This window comes from Pseudomassariella vexata, assembly GCF_002105095.1.
Source record: "Pseudomassariella vexata strain CBS 129021 chromosome Unknown BCR38scaffold_2, whole genome shotgun sequence".
In the NCBI taxonomy this organism is placed as follows: domain Eukaryota; kingdom Fungi; phylum Ascomycota; class Sordariomycetes; order Amphisphaeriales; family Pseudomassariaceae; genus Pseudomassariella; species Pseudomassariella vexata.
Window position 1 is genome coordinate 3,331,304 of NW_024467957.1, and position 23,538 is coordinate 3,354,841.

Below are 23,538 nucleotides of genomic sequence, written 5' to 3' on the forward strand. Positions count from 1 at the left end.
CAGATGGAAATAACCACTCATATTCATATCGTTCTGGAAATTATAGCTATAAGCCCGCGTTCGGAAACAGTAAAGGTACAGAAATACTGGAAAAGTTGCTCTTAAGCCTCCGGGAGTAGGGACAATTAGACCCTCCATAGCATGTGGGCAGCGGCTTACAGAGATTTTCAAGCTCACAAGTCTTACAGGGGGCCCTACAGGGCTAGTAGGGACCTCCAGCACCTTCAAATTTCCTAAAACACGGCTATCAGGGACCCCTAGCACGGTCAAAATAGCTATTTAAACCTTAGAAACTATAAACCAACCAGGTTACCTAACCATGGCCTCCGGTCAGGTTAGCATAGTGTTGTTCCGACCCTTGTACCTGCATATACTTAAAGGATGAGGGTATAACATCAGCCCATAGCATGATCATGTTTCATTCATGGACACGCTGCCATAGTCCCCTATAATAATCGGGTTATCCCGTCTCTACATATGTCGCAGACCGCTTTAATTCCAACCAACATGGCTTAGCGAATCTACAGTTACAATCTAAATTTCACGTCATCTTCATACAACTACCGAACAGTCGACATGCCTTTGCACTCGACCAGAACCAATACCGAGCTGAAATCAGCTCTCTTTCCCCCGCAGAGCTCTAGGAGACACTCGCACTCTTCAAGAAATCGGCCCAACAACCAGTAATCGCTGCGGCTGTGCTACGTACAATCACCGTCTTCACCTGATAGCATTGTCCAAACGCAGCACATTCGGGTCCAAATACCAGACGATCAACGCGGAATTGACGCGACAAAACCTCCGCATCGACCGCCAGCAACTCGTCCCAAAGGTTGCTACCGATGAATCCAAATACCCGCCCGTCTGTGATCTCTGCGCTTTCAGGTCCAGTTTCGGCTGCCCTTACTGACACAACCAAGGTCAAATGCTGTATGGATCGGCAAGGGAGGGCAATGGAGGGCAATGTCGAGAGAAGCAGGGTTCTGTTCTGAGCATTGTGGGATAGACTAGATGTTTCGATGGAACCGGGGCATTTCCAGTGGTATAACAGGGCATGATCCTAGTACTAGCACCTTTAAAGGAGTTTCAGGTTGGAAGGAAAGAGAACAATCCAAAGCTGTAACTCATCTAAGGCATGTGATGCTGTCATGATGAAGGTAGCAGAGTGGGAACAACAGGAGGAGTGAAAGAAAGGCCTAGTGCTTAAGTATGAAACAAGCATAAGTGTGTTCCCCAAATCAATGGCATCAATTGTTCCAGCGAGACCTCTCTAGTAAAGCACACTGGTGATCTAGTTGTAGCTTTCACAGTTTGGCTGGAATCCCAGGTGGCCGGCTATTGAAGCTTGTTTGCCGAGCTTGGGTAAATTGCCGCCACCCACGCTATCAGGTCAACTAAGAGCGGGTAAGACTTCACACACTCAATTCAACGCTGTCTGTCCTCGTGCAATTCCAAATAGATGTGCATAGGTAGAGATTCTTCATTTGGTACTCTGTAGCGTCAGCATCACGACTTCACAGCTCGGCAACAGCTAAATGCCTTTTGGCCGAGAAGTAATCACGCTAGTCTAGAATAGGGAACCTCAAAGTTTTCGTGTGCCGACATACCCCAGCAACTCCGACGACGGGTCTAGAAACAAAAGGTCCAAGTTCTAAAGTTGGTCTTGAATTCACTCACGTCTTGACCAAAGCTCTCCACCTCAAGCATCTTTTACCAGCCAATTCTTCTGCCATAGCCCCAGCACAAGACACCATCACCATGATTCCTGCAAGAATTATGTTTGGCGCCGTCCAGCGCCGTGCCTTCTCTGCCTCGGCTCGCAACGTAAGGTTTTTTTTCCCCCATCCCAAGAGTTCAATGGGTGTCGTCGCACGGTGCATTGAGCTCAATTTGCTGACGGGTCGTCGGAAAACAGCTCTCCAAGGTGACGGTCCTCGGTGCGGCCGGTGGCATTGGCCAGCCTCTGTCACTGCTCCTCAAGCTCAACCCCAGAGTGACGGAATTGGCTTTGTACGATATCCGCGGTGGACCCGGTGTCGCCGCCGACATCTCGCACATCAATACCAAGAGCACCGTCAAGGGCTACGACCCGACCCCCACCGGCCTCGCCAATGCCCTCAAGGGATCCGATGTCATCCTCATCCCTGCCGGTGTGCCCCGCAAGCCCGGCATGACCCGTGACGACCTCTTCAACACCAACGCCTCCATCGTCCGCGACCTGGCCAAGGCCTGCGCCGAGTCCGCCCCCGAGGCCAGCCTTCTCATCATCGCCAACCCCGTCAACTCCACCGTCCCCATCTGCGCCGAGGTCTACAAGGCCCGTGGTGTCTACAACCCCAAACGTCTCTTTGGTGTCACCACCCTCGACGTGGTCCGTGCCTCTCGCTTCGTCAGCGAGATCAAGGGCAGTGACCCCGCTGACGAGAAGATCACTGTTGTCGGTGGCCACTCCGGTGTCACCATCGTTCCTCTCTTCAGCCAGAGCAACCACCCCGACCTGAGCTCCAACGCTGAGCTCGTCAACCGCGTCCAGTTCGGTGGCGACGAGGTCGTCAAGGCCAAGGACGGTGCCGGCTCTGCTACTCTGTCCATGGCCATGGCTGGTGCCCGCATGGCCGAGAGCATCCTCCGTGCCGCCCAGGGCGAGAAGGGTGTCATTGAGCCCGCCTTCGTCGACAGCCCTCTGTACAAGGACCAAGGCATTGACTTCTTCGCCTCCAAGGTCGAGCTCGGCCCCAACGGTGTTGAGAAGATCTTGCCCGTCGGTGAGGTCGACGCCAACGAGCAGAAGCTGCTCGAGGCTTGCTTGATCGACCTCCAAAAGAACATCAAGAAGGGTGTCTCCTTTGTTGCCTCCAACCCCGGGAAATAAGCGGCTGATATAGCTGGTTGAGTTGCTTGCAGATGTGGACGGAGTCGAGCTGGAGTATGCCGGAATGGTCTTTATTAGGCTATGTCAAGGAACTGATTATAGACAGACTTCCCATTGCGAACTTGCAAGCTGTATGATAGTTAAGACATGAAACAATACCTCCCCCTTTGCCCGCATAAATCATGATGACGAGCAGCTGGACTATAACTGGCAGATTCGAGTGATGCCAGCACAGGCGATAAATCAGGACAGAAGTTGGCCCACGCTGGGAAGATCTCGCATGTTCGTATTACGTTACGTTGCATAGGTTGCCCACAGCACAGAGCTGACTTAGACGCCAAATGTGGAGTCGATTGATGTCCCCATGGGAAGGAATGTAGGGGTTTGCCCAACGGCTGAGGCTATACTCATTGGAACGACGCTACTGATTCGCAGAAGTCGCCCTCAGGGCAACGGTCAGATGGAGGCGACAAGAGTGGCTGGTGCGAAGCCATTCGTAACGAAGTCCCACGAGCGTACCGACTCGATAAAACCGAGCGCCAGGCTCGTCAGATGTCTGGGAAAGAGCCAAGAATGGACCCTCTTATCGAGATCAAGAAGGACAATTGGACCTATAAGGATTACTTTTATCGACAGCTGAGAGACACTTTAATAATCTGTACCATGTGTCGGTTCCGCAGGTTGCCAACTGCCTCCCCTCGTGCCCTCTTTCTCTTCAAACGACTGATTTATGACTAGCCTTTAGTTTGCCATTATTTCCTTTGTGGATGCTGAAATGCGTCCTGCTAGCAACCACCGAAAGGTTGAATATGGAAAGTTACACTTGATGACACTCGGAGCAGTAAGAAACAACAAGTTGAACTGCCTCTGATTGAAATTACCATTGAATTACATCTCTGCAGTTTTCTTTGGCAAAAGCTGTCGGCGCGGGGTTCAATAAGTGCGGGCAGACGCGGCGAGCCAAAGCTACGCTCTGAAGGAGAGTGCCAGCCAGGCTCCTAGGACGACGTCCCTGCTCTGCTAGCTACTGGCTCCTTACACACATGCTTCTGCTGCCCTGGCTGCTCCCTAGCTACCAGTGGCTTGCTGACTGGCTCCCTGCTAGCTACTACTTCCTTAGTTCTCAGTAGCTCTGCCACCCTCTCTATGTGAGCTGCCCTGGTTACAATATTTTAATCTGTTCACAGATTTCTGAATAAAGCATCTGAATCTACGGACTAGCGTAAACTGTATTCCAGTAGCGAGAGATTTCGATAGCTGCCTGATTCGTAGACGGGCCGTTACGAGGCATCCGCGGCTACTTGATAGGGCGGCCCAGCTTATGAATAGCTGGTGAAGCAGTCGGGGTATTGAAACGGGGGATTCGACGCTAGGGGCTGAGGTTAGTATATAGATGATAATAGTTACGCTTAATATCCGGAAATACGATACGTTATGACCGGACTTCGAACTAGTAGGACCTGTGATCCAATATATTTCGCTTCTCAGACATAGGATAAAGCCCCACTAAGGGTTATCCCTCCTTCCTCCTCAATCTTATATTATTTCATGCGATATAAGCATGGGTTATTTATACTATTTTGCCTATATGACCTTCTTCTCTATAGTTACACCATACCCTATTATACTAGCCTAGCCTTTAAACCTAACAGCTTCTTATGATAATATTAACCGACACGGTTGCTAGATCAATTCCGGTGAAGGATACTATCTAGGTGAAATCACTAGTTGGTAACTAAATAGGATTATACTATATCCCGATCTCTAATATATATCACTAGCTATTACAATCTTCGACTAGACTGGAAGCTCCAGTTCTTGATCAGCGTACCTTCTTGGCCCCAGCATTCTTCTGCTACCTGGAATTTGGGGATCAAAAGGAGGAGACTCGATATTCTGTTTGGTCACTACGTCAAAATGAACGGCAGGAATTGGCTCATCTGGCTGTACCTCTCATAAAAATGCTTTGGAAATTGCAAAACATTGGTGGACTAAGTTAAGGCCTTTGCGTATAGATATGAGATACTGTAGACTTTCCTCACCGGGTTATTCCTTGTTGGTCCCTATTCATGGCTCCACAGGATTTGAGGCACTGTCGAGGCACTGTCGACCTTAGGGAGATTGCAAGTGTAAGATATACTCGAAGTAATTGTCCGTAGTTAGGCTGTGTAAGGTATCTAGCAATATAACTTTGTACGCATATTTGGACAAACATCGTAATAGCTTCCAAGGCCAACTAATCAAAACTACTATGTATTGAGGCAATACCATCTGCACCGTGGTCGAGCAGAGTCCGAATTATAGCCAAGTCGTCTCTTGCTGCTGTACAATGCAATACACTGTCTCCCTTTCTGCCTTAGTTTGGGTCGGCACTACAGTCAAGCAGAAATTTGACGATTTCATGGTGGCCCCGGCTTGATGCTGCCGGCAGAGGTTGAGTTCAGCGCTCCACTACTTGGCAGTGGATATAAGAACCGACCTTGACCATGTCAAGGTTGCCACATAAGGCATGGTGGATCAGGGAGTTGGTAAGATGAGATTCACCCAGCCAGGGTAGCCACAGAAGTTCTTGAAGATGTTTTCTGATGTGGGGATGCTTTGTGGCGTTGAATGCCTCATATAAGCAATGGCCACTGGGACAGTTGCACTCCATACCGCCCGCCGGTTGGTGTTCACTGTCAGTGCTGTTTACGACACTGCATGACGGGGGGTAGAGAGCAAGCCCCGAGATATCCAGGTCACCTCAGGATACGGCCGTTAATATGAGCCTGGAATAGTTGGAGCACGTCGAAGTTGCCCGCATAATCAGCTACCTACATGGCTGACGGATATAGGTACTCCGGGGACCCGGACCTTGACCCTCAGCAAGGACTCGTTGGCCGATTTGGGCGAGGTTGAAGTGAGTGGCAACCACCAAAAAGATTCAGCTCTATGTTCGCGTTCGGCTCATGCGCAGATGACCTCGTACTCAAACGGTGAAAACTCTTCTCCAGAGCCACCCAGCAAAGAGCGTCAATAACTCTCAGCCACGGATCGTTCGTTTTCGAAGCAAACAAGCTCGGCATTCGACGACGATACACGAGGAGATCGACGGTGTCGCAAGTTTCTCCCTGGACACGGTAAACCAGGTACGAGTGCCAGAAATGATGAGCATCGCTGTGGTACGTCTTGTATCAATTGTCCAACACCTAACCTAGATGATGGGGAAGTTGCCCAGAATGCGGGATTCGAATAAAGTTTGGGAACTCTGGTTGAGAACTGCTCTAGGGATTCACATCAGCTGCATGGCATACATTGGTACCCAAACATTCTATGACGACTAACTCCAAACACGCCTCAGTTGGTAGATGAGCACGGCATCTGTGCCTTTCGCCGGGTTTGGTTTCCCATGCCAGCGTACCAAGATGGCAAAAGCCAGGATTTGGTCGAAGATCTCATTGGGAAGGCCGAGGAGCTCCATATCTTGTCTGAGGAAGACATTTGACACGAATGACACTTGCGTTAGATTATTGGATCCGAAGAGCAGCACAGCGCTCTGTCTTGTCGCGGAAGGACATGTTATGTATGAAGTACTCACGATACCGTACCTGGAACTTTACAGCCACTTGAACTTTACTTTTGAGCAAGGGCTGCACCATAAATGGGAAGCAGTTGGCCCCAAAATCTCTGTCGGCTATTCGCCTCACCGAGGAAGGATCCAGACCATCTGCATTTTGGTGATTTTGGTGATTTGGGAAGATGTTACAGTTAAGTTGGTTCAAGTCGGACGTTGCTTTGATGTGCACCCCAGGGGTACGTTGATCAAATGAGGAAGTGGGGCTACTCAAGCCGGCGCTTCCGTCGGTTCCAATCAACTCGGAAGAACTTGCATCGTAGTCGTTCGATTACTTTGTTTCGTCACTCGAGTCCAAGACGATAATACGCCGCACTTGCAACATATCGCATCACACTGTCGCCTTCACTATGGCATCCTCAAAAGGTCTGCAGCTTCGGCTGCCTCGTCCCCAGGTACGTTGCGAACTGAACCATCAGCCATGACGCCTGCCCGATCACAGTTCAAGAATGGAAGACATTCAAACCAATTCCTACCTGCACTGAAACCAACCTACTTTCGCAGAATTTCCTCGGCCTCATCAGCCTCCAAACCGGCACTGAGCTTATTGCCCTCGCTCTCCTCTTCAACAAAGTCACGGGCCTCTATGGCCTCCTTGCCATCCTGACGGGCTATCACATCTCGATCCTCCAGCTGTCGCTCTACATCTACTCGACCGCCGCCCTTATCCTGCTCGCCTTCTGCATGCCGCACATCCGGAAACAGACGCCCTTCCAGTGTGTCGCGCTTGCGTGGCTCTATGTCATCGATACCTTTATCAACACTGCGTACACCACCGCCTTTGCCGTGACGTGGTATCTGGCCAACGGCAGCGGTGTTGCTGGGAAGAAGGATGACATTAAATCGGAAGATCCGGATCAGCAGCCGGGTGCGGAGGGTTTCATGGGCGCAGTCGACACTACGACGAGCATGACGTTGATTGTCCTGTTTACACTTGTTCGGGTCTACTTCATGTTGGTGGTCATGGCGCACGTACGACTGGTACTGCTTCAGTACACGGAGGGCAGAGAACAGGGTTTCGGTGACGATGCTGGGCGGGCTAACGAGGGCCTCTTTGCGGAAGACTCCCCCGAAGGTGCGGGCTGGAGGGGCAAGGTTGGCAGGGCCATGATCTCGGTTGGTCGGAGCTACTGGGTCGGTCCGGCTGAGGGTGATGAGTGGACGCGCAGTATGAAGGGCAAGTTTAGCAACCAAAAGGTTATCGCTGCGTAGAGGGTTGGTAGTGTTTATTTTGCGACATTAATGTTTAGCACGGGCTTGGCTATGTAAATAACAGTACATGCAGATTCCACTGCAGATATATGAACACTGACAACACTTAGATCTCGGTGATGCTCGACTTACAATTATTCCTCCTATTGACGTTACCTCTACACTAGAGTACGTGAAAGCCACGAAGCTGACGTGAGTACCCGGTTATGTGCCGCATTCGCTTGGTAAGCAACGCTTCGTCACTCAAGATGCTTTACGTAAGCGAAGTCGTCGGTGGCCACACGGATGTCGGGGTTAGAGGGCGGCTGTCATGCGAATCGTTCAAGTCAGCCTTTTATCGTCCATAATTGATACTGGATAGATACTAAGGGTCCCACGACGTCTATTACCATGCAAACGGGCTGACAGCGAGTAGTTGGTGATGTTGATGCGTTACAAGTCAAGTCAAGAGACAGAAAACAACCAATTCACAATACGGCTATCGGGCATTGCAAATAAGGTTGTTCCAGCGGCTGCATAGGTGGACCGCCAGCCGAGCCGCAAACCCAGGGTCCAAACAGTGGGACTTGACCGGCGAAGGGTTAGGAAAAGCAGTGGGAGGACGTCTGTTCACGGTCTAGTTCCCATCTCTGACCAAACCCCAAATCCCATTGGCCGGCAACGCCAAATCTATCGATGGCGTGATTGTGCTTTCTCAGTGAGTGACCATTGCAACATGGGCGTAGAGAGTAAATTGCGGGGCAGTCGCATGTCGCCATTGCTGCCCTCGGCTCTAAGGTGATATTGTTATGGAAGAAATTTAAAGTCTGAAGTAGATATGCCACCGCCATCATGTCTTTCCTCTTCGGAAGCAGTAAAGTAGAGCCCTCGTCTGCTGCTCCTTCGTCCCAGGTTGAGACAGATTTGATGGCGTCCTCCAGCATCCAGATTCGCACACCTGAAGAGGCAGGTACGTCGTCCCTCTATCCATATCCCACAGTCTCACACTGCGAACCCCTCGTATGTGTGTCGCTGTTACGCTACCACAGCAGCTAATATCAGTCTCCCATTGCAGTTGCGAGAATAGCATATTTGGCCAGTGATGTCGTTATTTCAGTACAGCCGACGCTGAAGGACGACTCGGCCTTTTCTACACACCTCAACCGATATGCTGGCAGAAAAGACCCAAGTCTTATCTGCAAGGGAGATGGCGCCGTTCCCGAGGTTTGTCCCACCCAGCAAAGCCACTTGTCGACGAAGAACGAAGGACCTCGACTGACTTGAACCTGTCCAGATCCAATCCGTCAGACACAACAACGACCCCCTGCTCTCTGTATTCGCCCCCATCCGCTCCGGCCGACTCACCTCGGTGACCACCACCTCCAACGTCTTGTTGCCATCCATTGCGCACCTGTACAAGCTGGCAAACTATCCCGTGGTCATCCACGTCTCCCTTCACCCCGCCCAGTTCCCCGATTACTCGGCTATCACGGCCATCAGAAACTCAGGATGGACGTTCCTGCAGTCAGAGTCACTGCAAGAGGCACAAGATATGGCCATCACATCGCACGCTTTGGCTGTTCAGTCAGGAAAGGGTGTTATCCACTACTTTGACCCGGGCTCCTGCTCACTCGACAAGCCAATTGCTGCTGAAGATGCATCAATCGTACGGGAGTTGCTCACCATTGGTGATGTCCGGCGGTTCCAGGCTGCCTTGATCCCTAGCTCCACCCTCTATGCCGACGATGGGATGGCCGCTGTGGCTTCTAATCGATCAGAGCCTTTGATTAATGGCGCATCCGCGACGTCTAATAGCCTCGCAGACTCGACCATTTTGGACACGACCTCCAAGGCAACGCCATCTGAGGGCTCGTCCGCCAGTCAACACAGCAGCTCCAGCGCACCCCCTAGTGTGTCTTCAGCCACAACCCTCGATGATGCACCCCCAGTCGTTACCTCCGAGGACATATACAAATACGTTACAGCCATATGGGCACAACTCAAAGTGCTTTCTGGCAGAGAGTACAGCCCTTTCGAGTGGTCTGGCCCACGGTCAGCCGACAAGGCCATATTCGTGTTCGGGTCCGATGCCGGCCTCTTTGCTGAGGCCCTGGATGCCGCCAGGTCGAGCGATATATACGCAAAGTCGGGCATGTTGACCGCGAGACTCTATCGACCATGGCTGGGTGCAAAGCTGATCGAGGCCATTCCGAAATCTGTCAAGCGCATAGCCGTTTTGGAGCAAGTGTCGCGGAAGACGACAAAGTGGGGCCCTCTGTTGATCGATGTCCTGACGTCCGTCAAAAGCGGCTTCGGCGGTGTGGAACACATTGTTGGATACCAATTGGGTTACATTGCGCCCGAAACCATCTCGCAGGCCCTCAAGGGTGTCTTTCAGAATCTTACGTCACCGAAACCCCTTCAGAATCTGGAGGTGGGGAAAAAAGACGGACCCGCTGATGTCGCGTCCTTTCGTTTGGGGGAACCAAAGCTCGAAACCGCCTACACAAAGATTCTAGACCAGCTGTTTGGCAACCGGGTGTACATCGCCAATGCCCTCAAGTCGTCCAACGCGGGGGTCGCTGCCACAGTTGCTTCCAGCCCAGAGTTTGGCTTTGGCTCCCTCTTGGCCCGCAAGGAAAACCGGCAGCGACTCGTCAAGGAAGTGAAGAACATTGTCGCTTCCCCTCGGAATCCGTTCGTCTCGCAGACGAAGCACTGGTTGACGAAATGGGTGGAGACCATCAACAGTGGCCTGAAGGTTGACGATGTGGCCGAAGAGGTGGTCAGCCGGCTCGAACGCGATGGCACTTCGGTGGCCCAGGGACTCCTGGAAAAGAAGGGACTCTTCCGAAAAGAGTCACTCTGGCTGGTCGGCTCTGATGCATGGTCATATGATCTGGGTAACTCCGGTGTGCACCATGTCTTGGCTTCTGGGGAGAATGTCAACATGCTCATCATCGACTCGACGCCGTACTCGGAGAGAGCAGCTGCAGATGCTTCCAGGCGTAAGAAGGATATCGGTCTGTACGCCATGAACTTTGGCAACGCTTATGTGGCCTCAACTGCCGTGTACAGTTCCTACACCCAGGTTCTGCAAGCGATGTTGGAGGCCGACCAGTTCGACGGTCCTTCGGTCGTGTTGGCCTACCTCCCGTACTTTGGCGAGCACGAGTCGCCCCTGACCGTGCTTCAGGAGACGAAGAAGGCTGTGGACGTTGGCTACTGGCCCCTATACAGGTGGAACCCACAAAATGAGACCAAGGGCGAGCCCAACTTCTCCTTGGACTCCGAGCTGGTCAAGAAAGAGCTCAAGGAGTTCCTCGCTCGTGACAACCACCTCACGCAGTTGATGCAAAAGGAGCCTGCCTTTGCTGCCAATCTCGCCCAGGATTTCGGCACCGAAGTGCGAGCTCAACAGAAGAGGAAGGCCCGCGACGCATACATGCAACTTTTGGAAGGTCTTTTCGGTGCACCTCTGACGGTCCTGTATGCATCCGACAACGGCAATGCCCAATCCGTGGCCAAGCGGTTAGGCACTCGCGGTAGGGCGAGAGGTCTCAAGACGACCGTCATGGCCATGGAAGACTACCCAGTGGAGGATCTTCCCACGGAGGAGAACATTGTTCTCGTCACTGCAACTGCCGGACAGGGAGAGTTCCCCCAGAATGGCAAGCCCTTCTGGGATGCGATCAAGGATAACACCGAGCTTGACCTGGCTTCAGTCAACTACTCCGTCTTTGGTCTGGGTGACAAGCACTACTGGCCTCGCAAACAAGACAAAGTTTACTACAACAAGCCCGCGAAAGATCTCGACAAGGTGCTGGCGAACTTCGGTGCCAAGCGTCTGGCTGACATTGGACTTGGTGACGACCAGGATCCTGATGGTTATCAAACCGGATATGCCGAATGGGAGCCCAAGATTTGGTCGGCACTTGGTGTTGCCAACGTCGAGGGCCTTCCCGAGGAGCCGCCACCAATTACCAACGAGGACATCAAGCTTGCGTCCAATTACTTGCGTGGTACTATTGTGGAAGGGCTCAACGACCATACCACCGGCGCCATCTCTGCGTCGGATTCGCAGCTAACAAAGTTCCACGGCACGTACATGCAAGACGATCGCGATGTTCGGGATGAACGAAAAGCACAGGGATTGGAGCCAGCATACTCGTTTATGATTCGTTGCAGACTGCCCGGTGGTGTTGCCACCCCGAAACAGTGGATACAGATGGACGACATCAGTACACAACTTGGTAACGAGACGATGAAACTCACAACCCGTCAAACGTTCCAATTCCACGGTATCGTCAAGGGCAAACTCAAGCCGGCAATGCAGGCGATCAACCGATCCCTCATGACGACCATCGCCGCCTGCGGTGACGTCAACAGAAATGTCATGTGCAGTTCTTTGCCAACACAATCGCAGTACCAGAAGGAAGTATTCGCTTACTCAAAAATAATCAGTGACCACTTGCTGCCATCAACGACTGCATACCACGAGATCTGGCTCCAGGATGACAAGGAAAAGAAGCAGATTGCCGGGGACGCTGTTCAAGACTTTGAACCGTTGTACGGTCCCACGTATCTTCCTCGAAAGTTCAAGATCACCATCGCCATCCCCCCTCACAACGACACGGATGTCTATGCACACGATGTCGGCCTGATCGCCATCAAGGGCAATGATGGTCACTTGGTCGGTTTCAATTTGTTGGCTGGAGGTGGGATGGGTGCGACGCACAACAACAAGAAGACCTACCCTCAAACTGGCCGAATGATGGGCTATGTCTCCAAAGAAAAGGTTCACATTGCGTGCGAAAAGATCATGTTGGTGCAGCGCGACCACGGTGACCGCAAGAACCGAAAGCATGCCCGTCTAAAGTATACCATTGACGATCTCACCGTCGATGGCTTCCGCTCCAAAGTTGAAGCCTTGTGGGGCGATGCGTTCGAGCCCGCCCGGCCATTCCACTTCAAGAGCAACATCGACACCTTCGGCTGGCTAAAGGACGAAACGGGCCTCAACCACTTCACCTTCTTCATCGAGAACGGCCGTATCGAAGACACGACCGACTTCCAGATGAAGACGGGCCTACGCGAGATCGCCAAGGTCCACAAGGGCGAATTCCGCCTAACGGGCAACCAGCACTTAATTCTCTCCAACGTGGCAGACGAGGACATGCCACAGCTGAAGGAGCTCATGAAGCAGTACAAGCTCGATAATTTGCAGTTCTCGGGCCTGCGCCTGAGCTCCTCGTCCTGCGTGGCGTTCCCCACCTGCGGTCTGGCCATGGCCGAAAGCGAACGGTACCTCCCCGTGCTCATCTCCAAGCTCGAGGCCTGCCTCGAAGAAAACGGCCTCCGACGCGAGTCCATAGTGATGCGCATGACGGGTTGCCCCAACGGTTGCGCGCGTCCCTGGCTCGCTGAGGTGGCTTTTGTCGGCAAGGCTTTCGGTGCGTACAACATGTACCTTGGCGGGGGTTACCACGGGCAGCGCCTCAATAAGTTGTACCGGTCCAGCATCAAAGAAGATGAGATCCTGGCTATCATGAAGCCGTTGCTGAAGAGGTATGCCCTCGAAAGGGAGGAAGGTGAGCATTTTGGCGACTTCTGCATAAGGAAGGATGTCATCAAGAAGACGACGGATGGGCAGAATTTCCATGACGATGTGAGTATACCCTTTTCGGACAGCGTGTTTTGAACCTGAGCTGACTAGTGACAATACAGGTAGCTGAAGAGGAGTCAGATGAGGAATAAGTAACGAGTGACGACTGAATCGTCAAGAGAAGGTAGTCTCTTCGAAACACAGGGTCCGAATTGCTTTTTGGTGCAAACCTTTACGGGCGTTTCTAGTGGGAGTCCAAGGCATAGCTTGTTGGTTGGTTGGTGCATTTAATGCGGGTGCCTTCGTAGCATCGTATTCGAGTCAAAATTCGCTACCTATCTCATCATGCGCAAGTGAGGTCAAGTTGCAACGCGGATGCTCGTGGCCCTTGCAAATCGCGTATATGACGGCAAATTTGTTAGTCTGTACGTATTGCACCACCAGGGAATGGCTCAATATAGAGATAGAGGGTCCTAGATATGGTCTTTTCTCCAAGACAAAGGGTTATGATCGTAGGTCCCTGAGTTTGACTATCACATTCCCCACTAGATGTCGCAAACGTAGCATGTAACGCAGGGCGACTGTAACCGCCATATTGAATTGATAATACCTGAAAGCCGAATATGGGGAACGTAATCTAACAATAGTCCACCACTGCCTTACTGGGTATAATCTGTCAGAGGTGGTACCTGCGCAGCCACCACTACTTATTTCCAGACCAACAACACTAGCCTAGCTTTCTTTCCTCACCACAATACATCACTTCTATTGTGTGTCCCTCAACATAATCTCTGTGCAATCTACCTTCATACTAGTCGATTCATCAAATCATTCAACATTCAATGCTCCGAACCCATGATTAAATGCTCATCTTTCTCACAACCCTCCGCCTCCTAGTCATCTACATCACACCACCCCCTCTGATTCTGTATCACAACGCCGACGCCGTTGCCGTCAATGCGCTTAATGAACATGCAAATCCGAACCAGTTTGTCGCGAGCTCAAAATGACAGAAACGCTATCGAGCTTCCGGGACATCATTACCCGCAGCGGCACAGGCCCCCGTGGCTCCCAGATCCTCGGCCTCAGTCATGCGCAGGGCGTCCTTAACGTCACGTACGAAATGATGCTCGCCGCCGACCAATTCCACGATTCCAGCCCGCTGCAAGAGAGTCCAGGTGATATTACTCTTGGCGGGAGCTCGGCTGAAGAAGACGCGCACGCCTCTCTCGCGATAGCTGCGCACGATCTCCTCCAATACCTGCGCACCGGAGCCGTCCATTGAAGTAACGCCATGGATGTCAAATATGACGTTGCGATTGCTGTTATGCGGGCGAAGACGTGGCAGGGCTGGATGTGCGTTTCCGGTGCCGTAGAGCTCCAGCCGGCGGAGCCTGTTCTTGAGCTCGCCCGTGTTGGCAAAGGTCAGGGGCTCGGGTATTTTGACAATCAAGCAGCCCTCGACGAATTCGAGAGCCGAAGGATTCTCCTCTGCGTTTTCGAATCTCTCGGTCCCGGGGATGCGGCCGAGGATCTGGATTCGTGGGCGTGTCGAATGTCGGATGACTTGGAGGAGTGAAATTCCAATCCCAATAGCAATTCCCAGATTCAGGGAGAAGAATACCGTCACCAGAAGGATGACGGCTATGAGTGACAGCTCTGTCCATCCGCGAATCTTCAGGAAGAAGGCTATGTCGTGGGGTGCTTCTTCAATCAGTGACCAAGCCACGACGATGATGAGTGCTGAAAGAACGGGTTTCTAAGGGCGTCAGTTGATGGTTCTCATGGTTCTCATGCGTAGAAAACGAGCAGGCTGGAGACGAAAGCTTCGGGAAGTAACGTACAGGGATGTAGTAGAACCACGGTAAGACGAACAGTATGCAGAGCACTGTGATGATGCTGAGTAGGATAGAGCTCATTGGACTCTTGCCGCCGGTGGACTTGTTGACCTTGCTTCTACCATACCCACCAAAGGCAGGAATTGCCATGAAGCATGCACCAAGTAGATTGGCTGTCCCAAGCGCAATGAGTTCTCTGTTGGGACTCAATTGCATGCCTTCAATCACCTCACCGGCGCCAAGACTCTTCGCAGCGACTGAAGACTCGAAGAAGCCAAGCATGCCAATTAAGAAGGATGTGCCCATCGCCTCCCGTATGTGCGCCATTTGAGACAGCTGGAATGGATTGTGGAAAGCGAACGGGTGGCTCGATGCAGCTTGAACGTTGCCCAGCACTCCAACCCCTTGCTCGTCCCACCGCAGTCGCCATGCGAGAAGGGAGGAAATCACGACAACGAAGAGGCGATCAGGAGCATAGGCCACTCCAGGATACCTGGGCTGGAGGCGCCTCTTGACTTCACTAGAGAACATGAGAAAGAAGGCAGAGCTGGGTACGGGCGTGACCACTTACCGAAAAACCATGATGACGACAAAACTGACCACACCAATGATGGCAGATAGCTTGTGGATAGAGCCAAAATTTGAGAAGATAAACTCAAGCTTTTCCACCGAGCTGCCATGTCCCACTCCAGAGGTTTCGGAAGCGATCTTGGAGAGTCCGAGTACGGGAACCAACTGATCAATGAAAATGACCACACCAATGGCCGAAATGAAGCCGCGGAGAAAGGGACGGCTGAGGACACTGTCCAAAAACCCGAGGCGAAACAGTCCCATTATAAAAACGGTTGCCCCCGCCATACCCACAGCTACACCGGCGATCTGGGCGTGCAGGAGGGGATTATCGTCCTCGCCATGCCCGGCATCGATGCTGCTCTTGACGATGGACCCTACTAGCAACGAACCTGCTGCTTCTGGCCCCACAATCATCTGCGGACAACTGCCCAGTATACCATAGATGAAGGGATTGAAAGCAAAGGCATAGAGCCCATTGATGGCCGGCACGTGTGCCAAGTTGTCGGCATACGACAGCGCCATGGGCAGGTACATGGACGCTATCGTGATCGCCGCCGTAAGGTCTCCCTTCAACCAGGCCCAGTTGTATTGCCGCATCCATATCAGACACGGTATGTAGTACGAAAGGTACATGATGGGAGAATCCTTAAAGCCGTGTTGTTCCGCCAATGCTCTCGAATTGTGCATTGTCTTGGACTTTATCCTGAACGCGAGCGCCTTCTTCCAGTTTCCCTTCAGAGAGGCTGTTTCTGACCCGGTCGTCGATGCGGCATCGGAATCAGGCATCTTGAAGTAGCTTGTGGACAGGCTCTCGGCGTGAGGGGAGAAGGTGCCATTGTCGTAAGACGCTGAATAACCTCGTTCGTGGTGAAGCAGAGAGGTCCCTTCGGTCGCAGGGGCAGTCGTGCTGGGAACCACACTCGGGCCGGCGTGGCTCGGAGGTCCTTCGTCGCTGGGTCGCGGTCTCGAGCTTTCGGCGCCTCCATTCTTCGACAACTGTGAAGACGACAGCGTTTGGCTCAGCCGAAGTCCACTCGGTGTCGACGGCACGTGGGAATTGGATCGGCTGGGCCCAGACGGCCTTTCGGAGGCCATGTTCGAAAAATCCCTTGTATCGCAAGGTCTTTTCACCAACTAGACATGAATCGCGACACGGAGACTCAGTGTAATAACAAATTGGGCAATGACACGTTGTAAACTATACGGCGAGAATTTTGAGTCATTCTCGCGGAGGAGGAGAACAAGGTCGAGGTCTTGTGCCAAAATTGTTGATGATGGCAATGTGTCGGTCAATGCCGAGCTAGAGATTCCAATATGGTGGGTCTCCCGATGACAGAATGGGCGTAGGTACCCGGAGTTTGGTTCAACGTTGCGTACAACATTTGCGTGTTTCTAGCATCACGATTGCAGTGGTTTCTGTAGTTGATTCTGCTTACTTAGAGCTACAGTGAGTGAGGAATAGTATATTTCAATAGTCAGACATGATGCAGTTTTAAAGTATTGATCGGTGGAAATGTACCTAAGATATCCTCAAGATCGGCCTTGACTGCCGAGACCCCACTTTCCCATGTGAGAGCGCAGCAAAGTTGCACTTGCTCAAAGGTTCCAGCTGCGTGGGATCGCCGGCATTGCGTTGGAAAGACGCGAAGAAATTGGATTTCCAGTACGGGTGCAAGTCGACGCTCACTTGCAATTCCAGAACCATGCTGCTAGTATCATTCACGACCCAAACCCGTCTTCCTCTCGTTGGCTTGGACTCGTCTTCTCGGGTCATCGAGACGCCGAAGTCTCTCGTTTCTGTGGCGTCCAGTCGATAAGATGGTCTGGTTATGGCAACCTAGCTGCCTTGTGCTTCTTGTTTCAAGCAGTGTATTTCTCCTACCCATCATGTGAGACTTTTCTGCCCAAATCCAATAGTCTGGATTCTTCAGTCCTCTCACACAATGTTGACGAAGACAATACACGTGCTTGCTACGCACGAATTCCCTCTGCAATGCGATGTCTACCAAAATGGCGACTACCCTTCCCGCCAACCCATCTTTCTCTTCTTCCATACGGGCCGACTCGTCGCCGGCGCTCGCACTTTCGTCTCGTCAGACCTGGTGCAAGTTTGCTATCCGCGAAAGTGACCATTGATTAGCGCCAGCTATCGTCTCATGCCCCAGACGGACCACAAAGGTCTGCTCTGAGAAGCGTTATCTGCCTACGAGTTCTTTCAGTCCTGGCAATCTGAAGACTCAGATGAGAAACGAAACGTTCACGTCGGCGGTGGTAGCGCAGGTTCGTACGAGCCCCCTTGATCTAGTATTCCTTGAAGTTTGACCTTCGTCTTGTCGTGTCGTGCAAAGCCAAACGCCATATAGCTTGAGGATATGGCACACTTCATCAACGCTCCAACCGAGGCGGACAGTATACCGGAATACAACGACCAGGCTTCTGCTCTCGGTCGCATGCTTCCGTCTGGTTTGAAGACTCTAACTACTTGAAACCTTCACGACCGGTAGGCGTGGCTGTAGCCGACGCGTAGGAGAGAGGCTGTTGCTATAATTACTACCTCTAAAACAACGCCTTTGAGCACTTGGTCGGCGAGGTTGACGTGGGATTCGACGGGGCGAAGCAGTGAGATGGTGCAATGCTCCAAATATAGCCACCGATAGCCTTCCTCAGGGAAGATGTCGACGATGATGTGGAAATGAATGCGACGGCCTATGTCGTTGAATTCTTAGGGCCGAAGAAAGCTCGACTATGCCTTGCAAAGGGGCAGGGGCAGGGGCACCGGTATGATACCACCTCATACCTGGAGGATGAGGATGCAGCGATGGATGCTGTGCACGAGACTGTGTTTGCTTGGACCAGCAAATATCCAGTTGAGGTAGTGATGTTTGGATCCAAGTTCAAGTTTGATGGCGAGAACGGCAACTTGCAAACATCGATCAAATAGATGATGTGCCCTTCTGGAGCCGATTTGTTCAATATCAAATTTTATGGTACGAAGCAGACTCATTTCTTAGTGTGCGAAGTTCATTGGCTATTTCTCAGTGCTTGGATGGGCAGTGCACGAGGCCCAGATCGATTACAGTTTGCGGCAGCAATGCAGGTTCACTCTGCCTTACCACTTGAAATTTATCGATGGGCGTAGTGCAAGGTGGCTTCGTGAAGTTCTGTCGCAGCCGGGCCGTTTCCGGTCTCTCTGCTCACCAGACGCTCCTGGCTTGACATTCATATGGCCGCTCACGATGGAGCCGGCATGCAGGCTCAAACAACCCGACTAAACGTACATGTCGTAAACATATGATCGCGGCCGGAGAACTCCGGGTTGGCGGTCCTGAGGACCAACCGGAGCTCCGTTTCGGACATCCGGCATCTGTATCAACATCCAAATCAAAACACAATGTCGTCGTGAACATGTCTTTTGCATTGTCGTAATAATTTTGCCATTGCCGAGATTGTGTCCAGACAAAACCTGATTCAATCCAGTCCATAGCTTTGATCCACCCCCGCTGTACATACTTACACAATTGCGGCCAGGTGCAGTGCACAGCCCCGGCACTAGACTGCCCAGATATGAAGATCCTCTGTTTGCACGGTAAAGGCGCCAACGGGCAAATTTTCAATTCCCAAACTGGTAAGCCAATTCCCCCAAGTGAACAATCGATGAATACGCGTACTATAGCTCACCGAGACATCTAGTCTTCATTCGCCAGAAGCTTGAAGAGCTCAGCCCCGGCAGATCATTCACATTCGATTTTATAGATGGGCCCTTGCCGTTGTCTCCCTCGCCAGACCGCCCCCTAGTTTCCGAACCCCCACACTACGCTTTCTACGAAGGCACAGGGGTCAGCACCATCCGCACCGCCCACGCCTGGCTGCGCGACGTCCTCGAGTTGCGGGGCCCGTACGACGGCGTACTGGCCTTCTCGCAGGGCTGTGCTCTCGTCTCGAGTTACATACTATACCAGCAGTGGTACGAACCTGAAGCCCTGCCTCCTTTCAAATTCGCCATTTTTATCTGTGGCGAGGTGCCGATCTCGGCGCTCAAGGACTTGGGCTGTCCCGTGTCCAGGGATCTTGAGGAGTTGGATTTGAGGATTCAGGAGCAGTCATCGGAGAAGACCACAGGCCAATGCCATGAGAATCATGTGGATGGAGGGGGAGAAACTAGGTGGCGGAGTAAAGGTACGGATTACGCGGCATATATACGTCGTGCGCAGTTTGACTCCGATGATTGTTTTGGTTTGAATTTAAATCGAATACCGCTGGAGCTGAAGATTAGGATTCCAACGGTACATGTTTTCGGGGAGGGGGATCCGATGGTGGCGGGGAGTGTGCGGTTGGCGGGGTTGTGTGATCCGTATATAAGGAAGGTGTATAACCATGGTGGAGGGCATGAGATTCCTGAGACGGAGCAAGCCAATCATGATTTGGCGGGGATGTTGATGTGGTGTGCGGATAGGGGGAGGTGGCCAGGTCAAGGTGTTGATCGTGAATAGGTATTGTCAGAGGAGAAAGGGATAGGCTTTAACGAATGACAGTATTAACAGGTGTGCTGTGAGAAAATCTATATTTGTGTATAATACATCGGTCCAAGGGGACAAACTGGTTGAGGCAGGTTCCTATAGTGCTGCTTCCTAGTCAAGACATGTGATCAGGGTTCAAAAATGATGTCTGCGGTTGTCCCTCAGTTATGCGTCTTTCAACAGTGGAAAAATATGTTAACCTCCAGATGTCGTCGGATAAATGCCACCTCGCCTTATGGTCCTTTTCAAAGCACGGGTTCAACGCCATATTAACTTAGCCGAGGCCCACTTTGTTATGAGGGTCGATAGGGGTATAGCTAATCGATTAACTCGAGTGGTAGCGGCCCTCATTAGGTTGGTTGTGTTACCCATGATATGGGAGGATCTACACTCTTCTGATAATTACAACAGTACAAGCTCTGCTTGTTTTTGAATGGCTACGTTCATTTCCATGCTATCTGATTTTGCAGCTACGCAACCCTGGCATGACTTCAATAATGACGGCTTATAGAGCTTGTTGTCGCCATATTAGAGGCATCCTCCCTTAATTCAGAAGCTACGTTTACTCTCTTTGGACGGAAGCTTTTATTATGAGTATTAGGGCAGCGGTTGGTTCTCGTGGACAAAGGCAGTTTCGTCTTCAGCACTCGGAACTCATGTTGTTTATAAACTCCAGCTGCAAATTCGCCATTTTCTCCCCATAATGGAGCTCGCCAACAACCCCAGTATGTTGTAAATAGATTAAGCTTACCAAGGCTCTCACATGCTCGACTCGTGTAAGACGGCCAACTTTCACCGAGATAACAGCAGACACGTGTAAGTCCACGTAGCTTATGGCGCAGTCATGCACCAATCGGAAGCTTCCATAGGGCGAGTACGATTTTCAGACAAGCCATTCGTAACATGATTGACGGGTCAGAGTACAACTAGGCTCAATATGCAGGCATAGGCTAAAACAGTAGTGTATAATATTTGACCAAAGGCGGCTAAATAACGACAGCATTGGTGTTCGCAAAGGTCACCTATAACTGAGAACGATTAGTAAGCATCGTAAGCGACGATATTGCAACCCAACCCCCTTGTAGACGGGCTTTTATTAACTGATATTTGGACGACATGCGTGGGTTGACCTTCACTTGTGCCAGCAAGCACGGAAGGCAACCCTCGAGCGGGTTCAACGCCGATATATTCCGAGAAGTTTACCCTGAGTCGGAAACAGGTCGTCAATGGCTCGAGCGAGATTATGCTAAGAACCTCGTGCCACCGTCGGCTGGCGAACCAGAGACTAGGGTCATTATCGTGAGAGGTGACGGTGGTGTGCGCCGCGGCTAGCTGCGAGCTGTTCCATGGCAAAGCAGAGACTGACCGTATAAATAGGCACCCATATTGCGGTGGCTGTCTACCGTATTGTGCTAGTGTGAATGACTCAGTCGCAGCGAGATTGGAGTGCCAGATGGACACCGATTGACGACGTCCCGGACTTGAGCAAGGAGAAGCTGGCGGCGTTCTACGAGCCGATGCAGATAGCGCACGAATATCTGATGGGAGATCGCGGGCATGTCTGTAAGTGAAATACCGTAGAAGCCGCCATGATAGAATCACATAGCATGAGCTTACTGTACTTTCCAGTTCTCGAGGTTCTTACAACTCTCAATATGTATAGAGGTAAAGGTGTTGGGCGGGCTCTAGTGCAATGGGGCAATGATCTTGTGGATGAGATGGGCGTTGAGTGATATTTGGATGCCAGTGAGCTAGGAAGGTCTGTTTACGAAAAGAACGGGTACGTCGTTCAGAATGTTTCGGCGGTTATGGAGAAACCAAGCGCTATCCCCATGGTGCGAGCCATGAAACCCATCCAGGCTTGATGTTAGATATCGAGGCGTCTTCGAAGGGCAAAGGACCTACGGGGAAAGAATCCACCTTGTATATTATGGCAGACTATATCAGAAACAAACCAATGGTTACTAGACGAGCATTGTTAATATCGAGAAAGCTCCTGTGATACAGCTTGCCACAATGCACACATATGGATGGTTGAACTCGATCAAACAGAGCTTGTGTAAATAATTAATCTCTCCCCTCTCCTCCTGAAAGAATCAGGAGACTTTATGACTGAGGCCAACAATGCACACGTAAATGAATGATCCAATAGGATGCCGAGGCGACCAATACTCATCCCTTCTGTGCTGCGCAGCCACTGGGCGCAGCAATATTGGCCGCAGAAACACCCGCAAAACCTCTCATACAACGATCTGATGGGTCAAGGTCACATCACACCTACTCCATCGCCGAAAAGGGTGGTGAAAAGGTCTGATGGGCTGCGTGCATTGTATCTGGGAAGCTAACGTGATGCACAATTTGACTGGTTTGAAACCTAGGCGAGCGAAATACGTCAAGCTCGCCCCATTGTTTCGACAATAATACAAATTATTAGGAAATGCTCATATCAAATGAAAACTTGAAAGCTGTATAACTCTCGATGATATGATGTCAAGTTTGGTTGGGCATAAGCCAAGCGGGCATGGTTGCTCAGCAGACTAGGCATGACACACCAAGAAGTTCCCGTCAGCTCTACAATCTGGGTTAATAGTGTAAACACTTCTTTGAAGCTTTCGTTACGCATCGAAAATATAATCTAGCCATCACCATGGCAAGGATTTGGTGCGCTTTACTCCTGCAGGCTGATACGGCGGATCGCATTTCGAAGTGGCTTGGCTGTCTGAGGAACTTTGATTCACCGTTTCATCGAGGATTGTACATTATCACCAGTGTCAGGCATAGTGAAATCAGCACAAATAGGTATTTTGAGTTGGAAACATTGCATTTTATTGCATTGCATTGCATTGCGTACAGGCAGTCCGAGTCGGAATGACCCCTTCTGGACATTGGCAACGTTGGAGGGTATACATGATGGTTGATGCGGTACGGCAACTCGCGTGGTGAAGTGAGAAGCAACAATGGCAACGGCGGATATTTCGACTGACATAGCAGAGCAGAAACGATGGTTGCAGGCTCTGTTGCAGATCCTTGACCACATGCTATCTCCAAGATGGCACGGCTTGGTGTGGGCGAACTCCATGTGGCATTGCACTAATCCTACCCCGTTTCCCCATTTCCCTATATGGATTCACGGTGATATGCAATTTGTGGGATTGATGCTATCTCTAAGTACCGTGTATCGTGGATGCACCCCTGGAACCGATCCGCGGGGGATTTCCGAGACGGGGCCAACTTCTCCGGTTTAATCTGTTAGGCATCGATTGTGTATTTGGTGGAGGCGACAAACACCAGCAACGTTCCGGTCCTGATGCCATTGTACTGAATGGGAC

The 23,538-nt window shown here is 51.4% G+C and overlaps 6 protein-coding genes across 6 annotated transcripts; 5 read left to right on the forward strand and 1 right to left on the reverse strand.

Moving 5' to 3' along the window:
- Positions 1-1,776: 1,776 nt before the first annotated feature.
- BCR38DRAFT_332258 (malate dehydrogenase-like protein) lies at positions 1,777-2,872 on the forward strand (the record flags this gene model as incomplete). Its single annotated transcript, XM_040855131.1, has 2 exons — positions 1,777-1,824; positions 1,916-2,872. The coding sequence occupies 2 exons, from the start codon at positions 1,777-1,779 to the stop codon at positions 2,870-2,872; spliced, it is 1,005 nt and encodes a 334-aa protein (XP_040720366.1).
- Positions 2,873-6,754: 3,882 nt separating this feature from the next.
- Positions 6,755-8,129, forward strand: BCR38DRAFT_422082 (Inositolphosphorylceramide synthase subunit Kei1-domain-containing protein). The gene is made up of 3 exons (XM_040859481.1): positions 6,755-6,878; positions 6,988-7,776; positions 7,830-8,129. Exons 1-2 carry the CDS (start codon positions 6,836-6,838, stop codon positions 7,695-7,697), a joined length of 753 nt encoding a protein of 250 aa, XP_040720367.1. The 5' UTR covers positions 6,755-6,835; the 3' UTR covers positions 7,698-7,776; positions 7,830-8,129.
- Positions 8,130-8,603: 474 nt separating this feature from the next.
- BCR38DRAFT_333277 (uncharacterized protein) lies at positions 8,604-13,433 on the forward strand (the record flags this gene model as incomplete). The annotated part of the gene is made up of 4 exons (XM_040855209.1): positions 8,604-8,646; positions 8,752-8,900; positions 8,971-13,344; positions 13,404-13,433. 4 exons carry the CDS (start codon positions 8,604-8,606, stop codon positions 13,431-13,433), a joined length of 4,596 nt encoding a protein of 1,531 aa, XP_040720368.1.
- An 866-nt stretch (positions 13,434-14,299) lies between these two features.
- BCR38DRAFT_332725 (sulfate permease) lies at positions 14,300-16,787 on the reverse strand (the record flags this gene model as incomplete). The annotated part of the gene is made up of 3 exons (XM_040855178.1): positions 14,300-15,040; positions 15,126-15,639; positions 15,691-16,787. 3 exons carry the CDS (start codon positions 16,785-16,787, stop codon positions 14,300-14,302), a joined length of 2,352 nt encoding a protein of 783 aa, XP_040720369.1.
- Positions 16,788-19,081: 2,294 nt separating this feature from the next.
- BCR38DRAFT_422092 (serine hydrolase FSH) lies at positions 19,082-20,343 on the forward strand. Its single transcript, XM_040859482.1, has 2 exons — positions 19,082-19,317; positions 19,383-20,343. Exons 1-2 carry the CDS (start codon positions 19,257-19,259, stop codon positions 20,180-20,182), a joined length of 861 nt encoding a protein of 286 aa, XP_040720370.1. The 5' UTR covers positions 19,082-19,256; the 3' UTR covers positions 20,183-20,343.
- Positions 20,344-21,157: 814 nt separating this feature from the next.
- BCR38DRAFT_422096 (uncharacterized protein) lies at positions 21,158-22,259 on the forward strand. Its single transcript, XM_040859483.1, has 2 exons — positions 21,158-21,772; positions 21,839-22,259. The coding sequence occupies exons 1-2, from the start codon at positions 21,631-21,633 to the stop codon at positions 21,940-21,942; spliced, it is 246 nt and encodes an 81-aa protein (XP_040720371.1). The 5' UTR covers positions 21,158-21,630; the 3' UTR covers positions 21,943-22,259.
- The last annotated feature ends 1,279 nt before the right edge of the window (positions 22,260-23,538 follow it).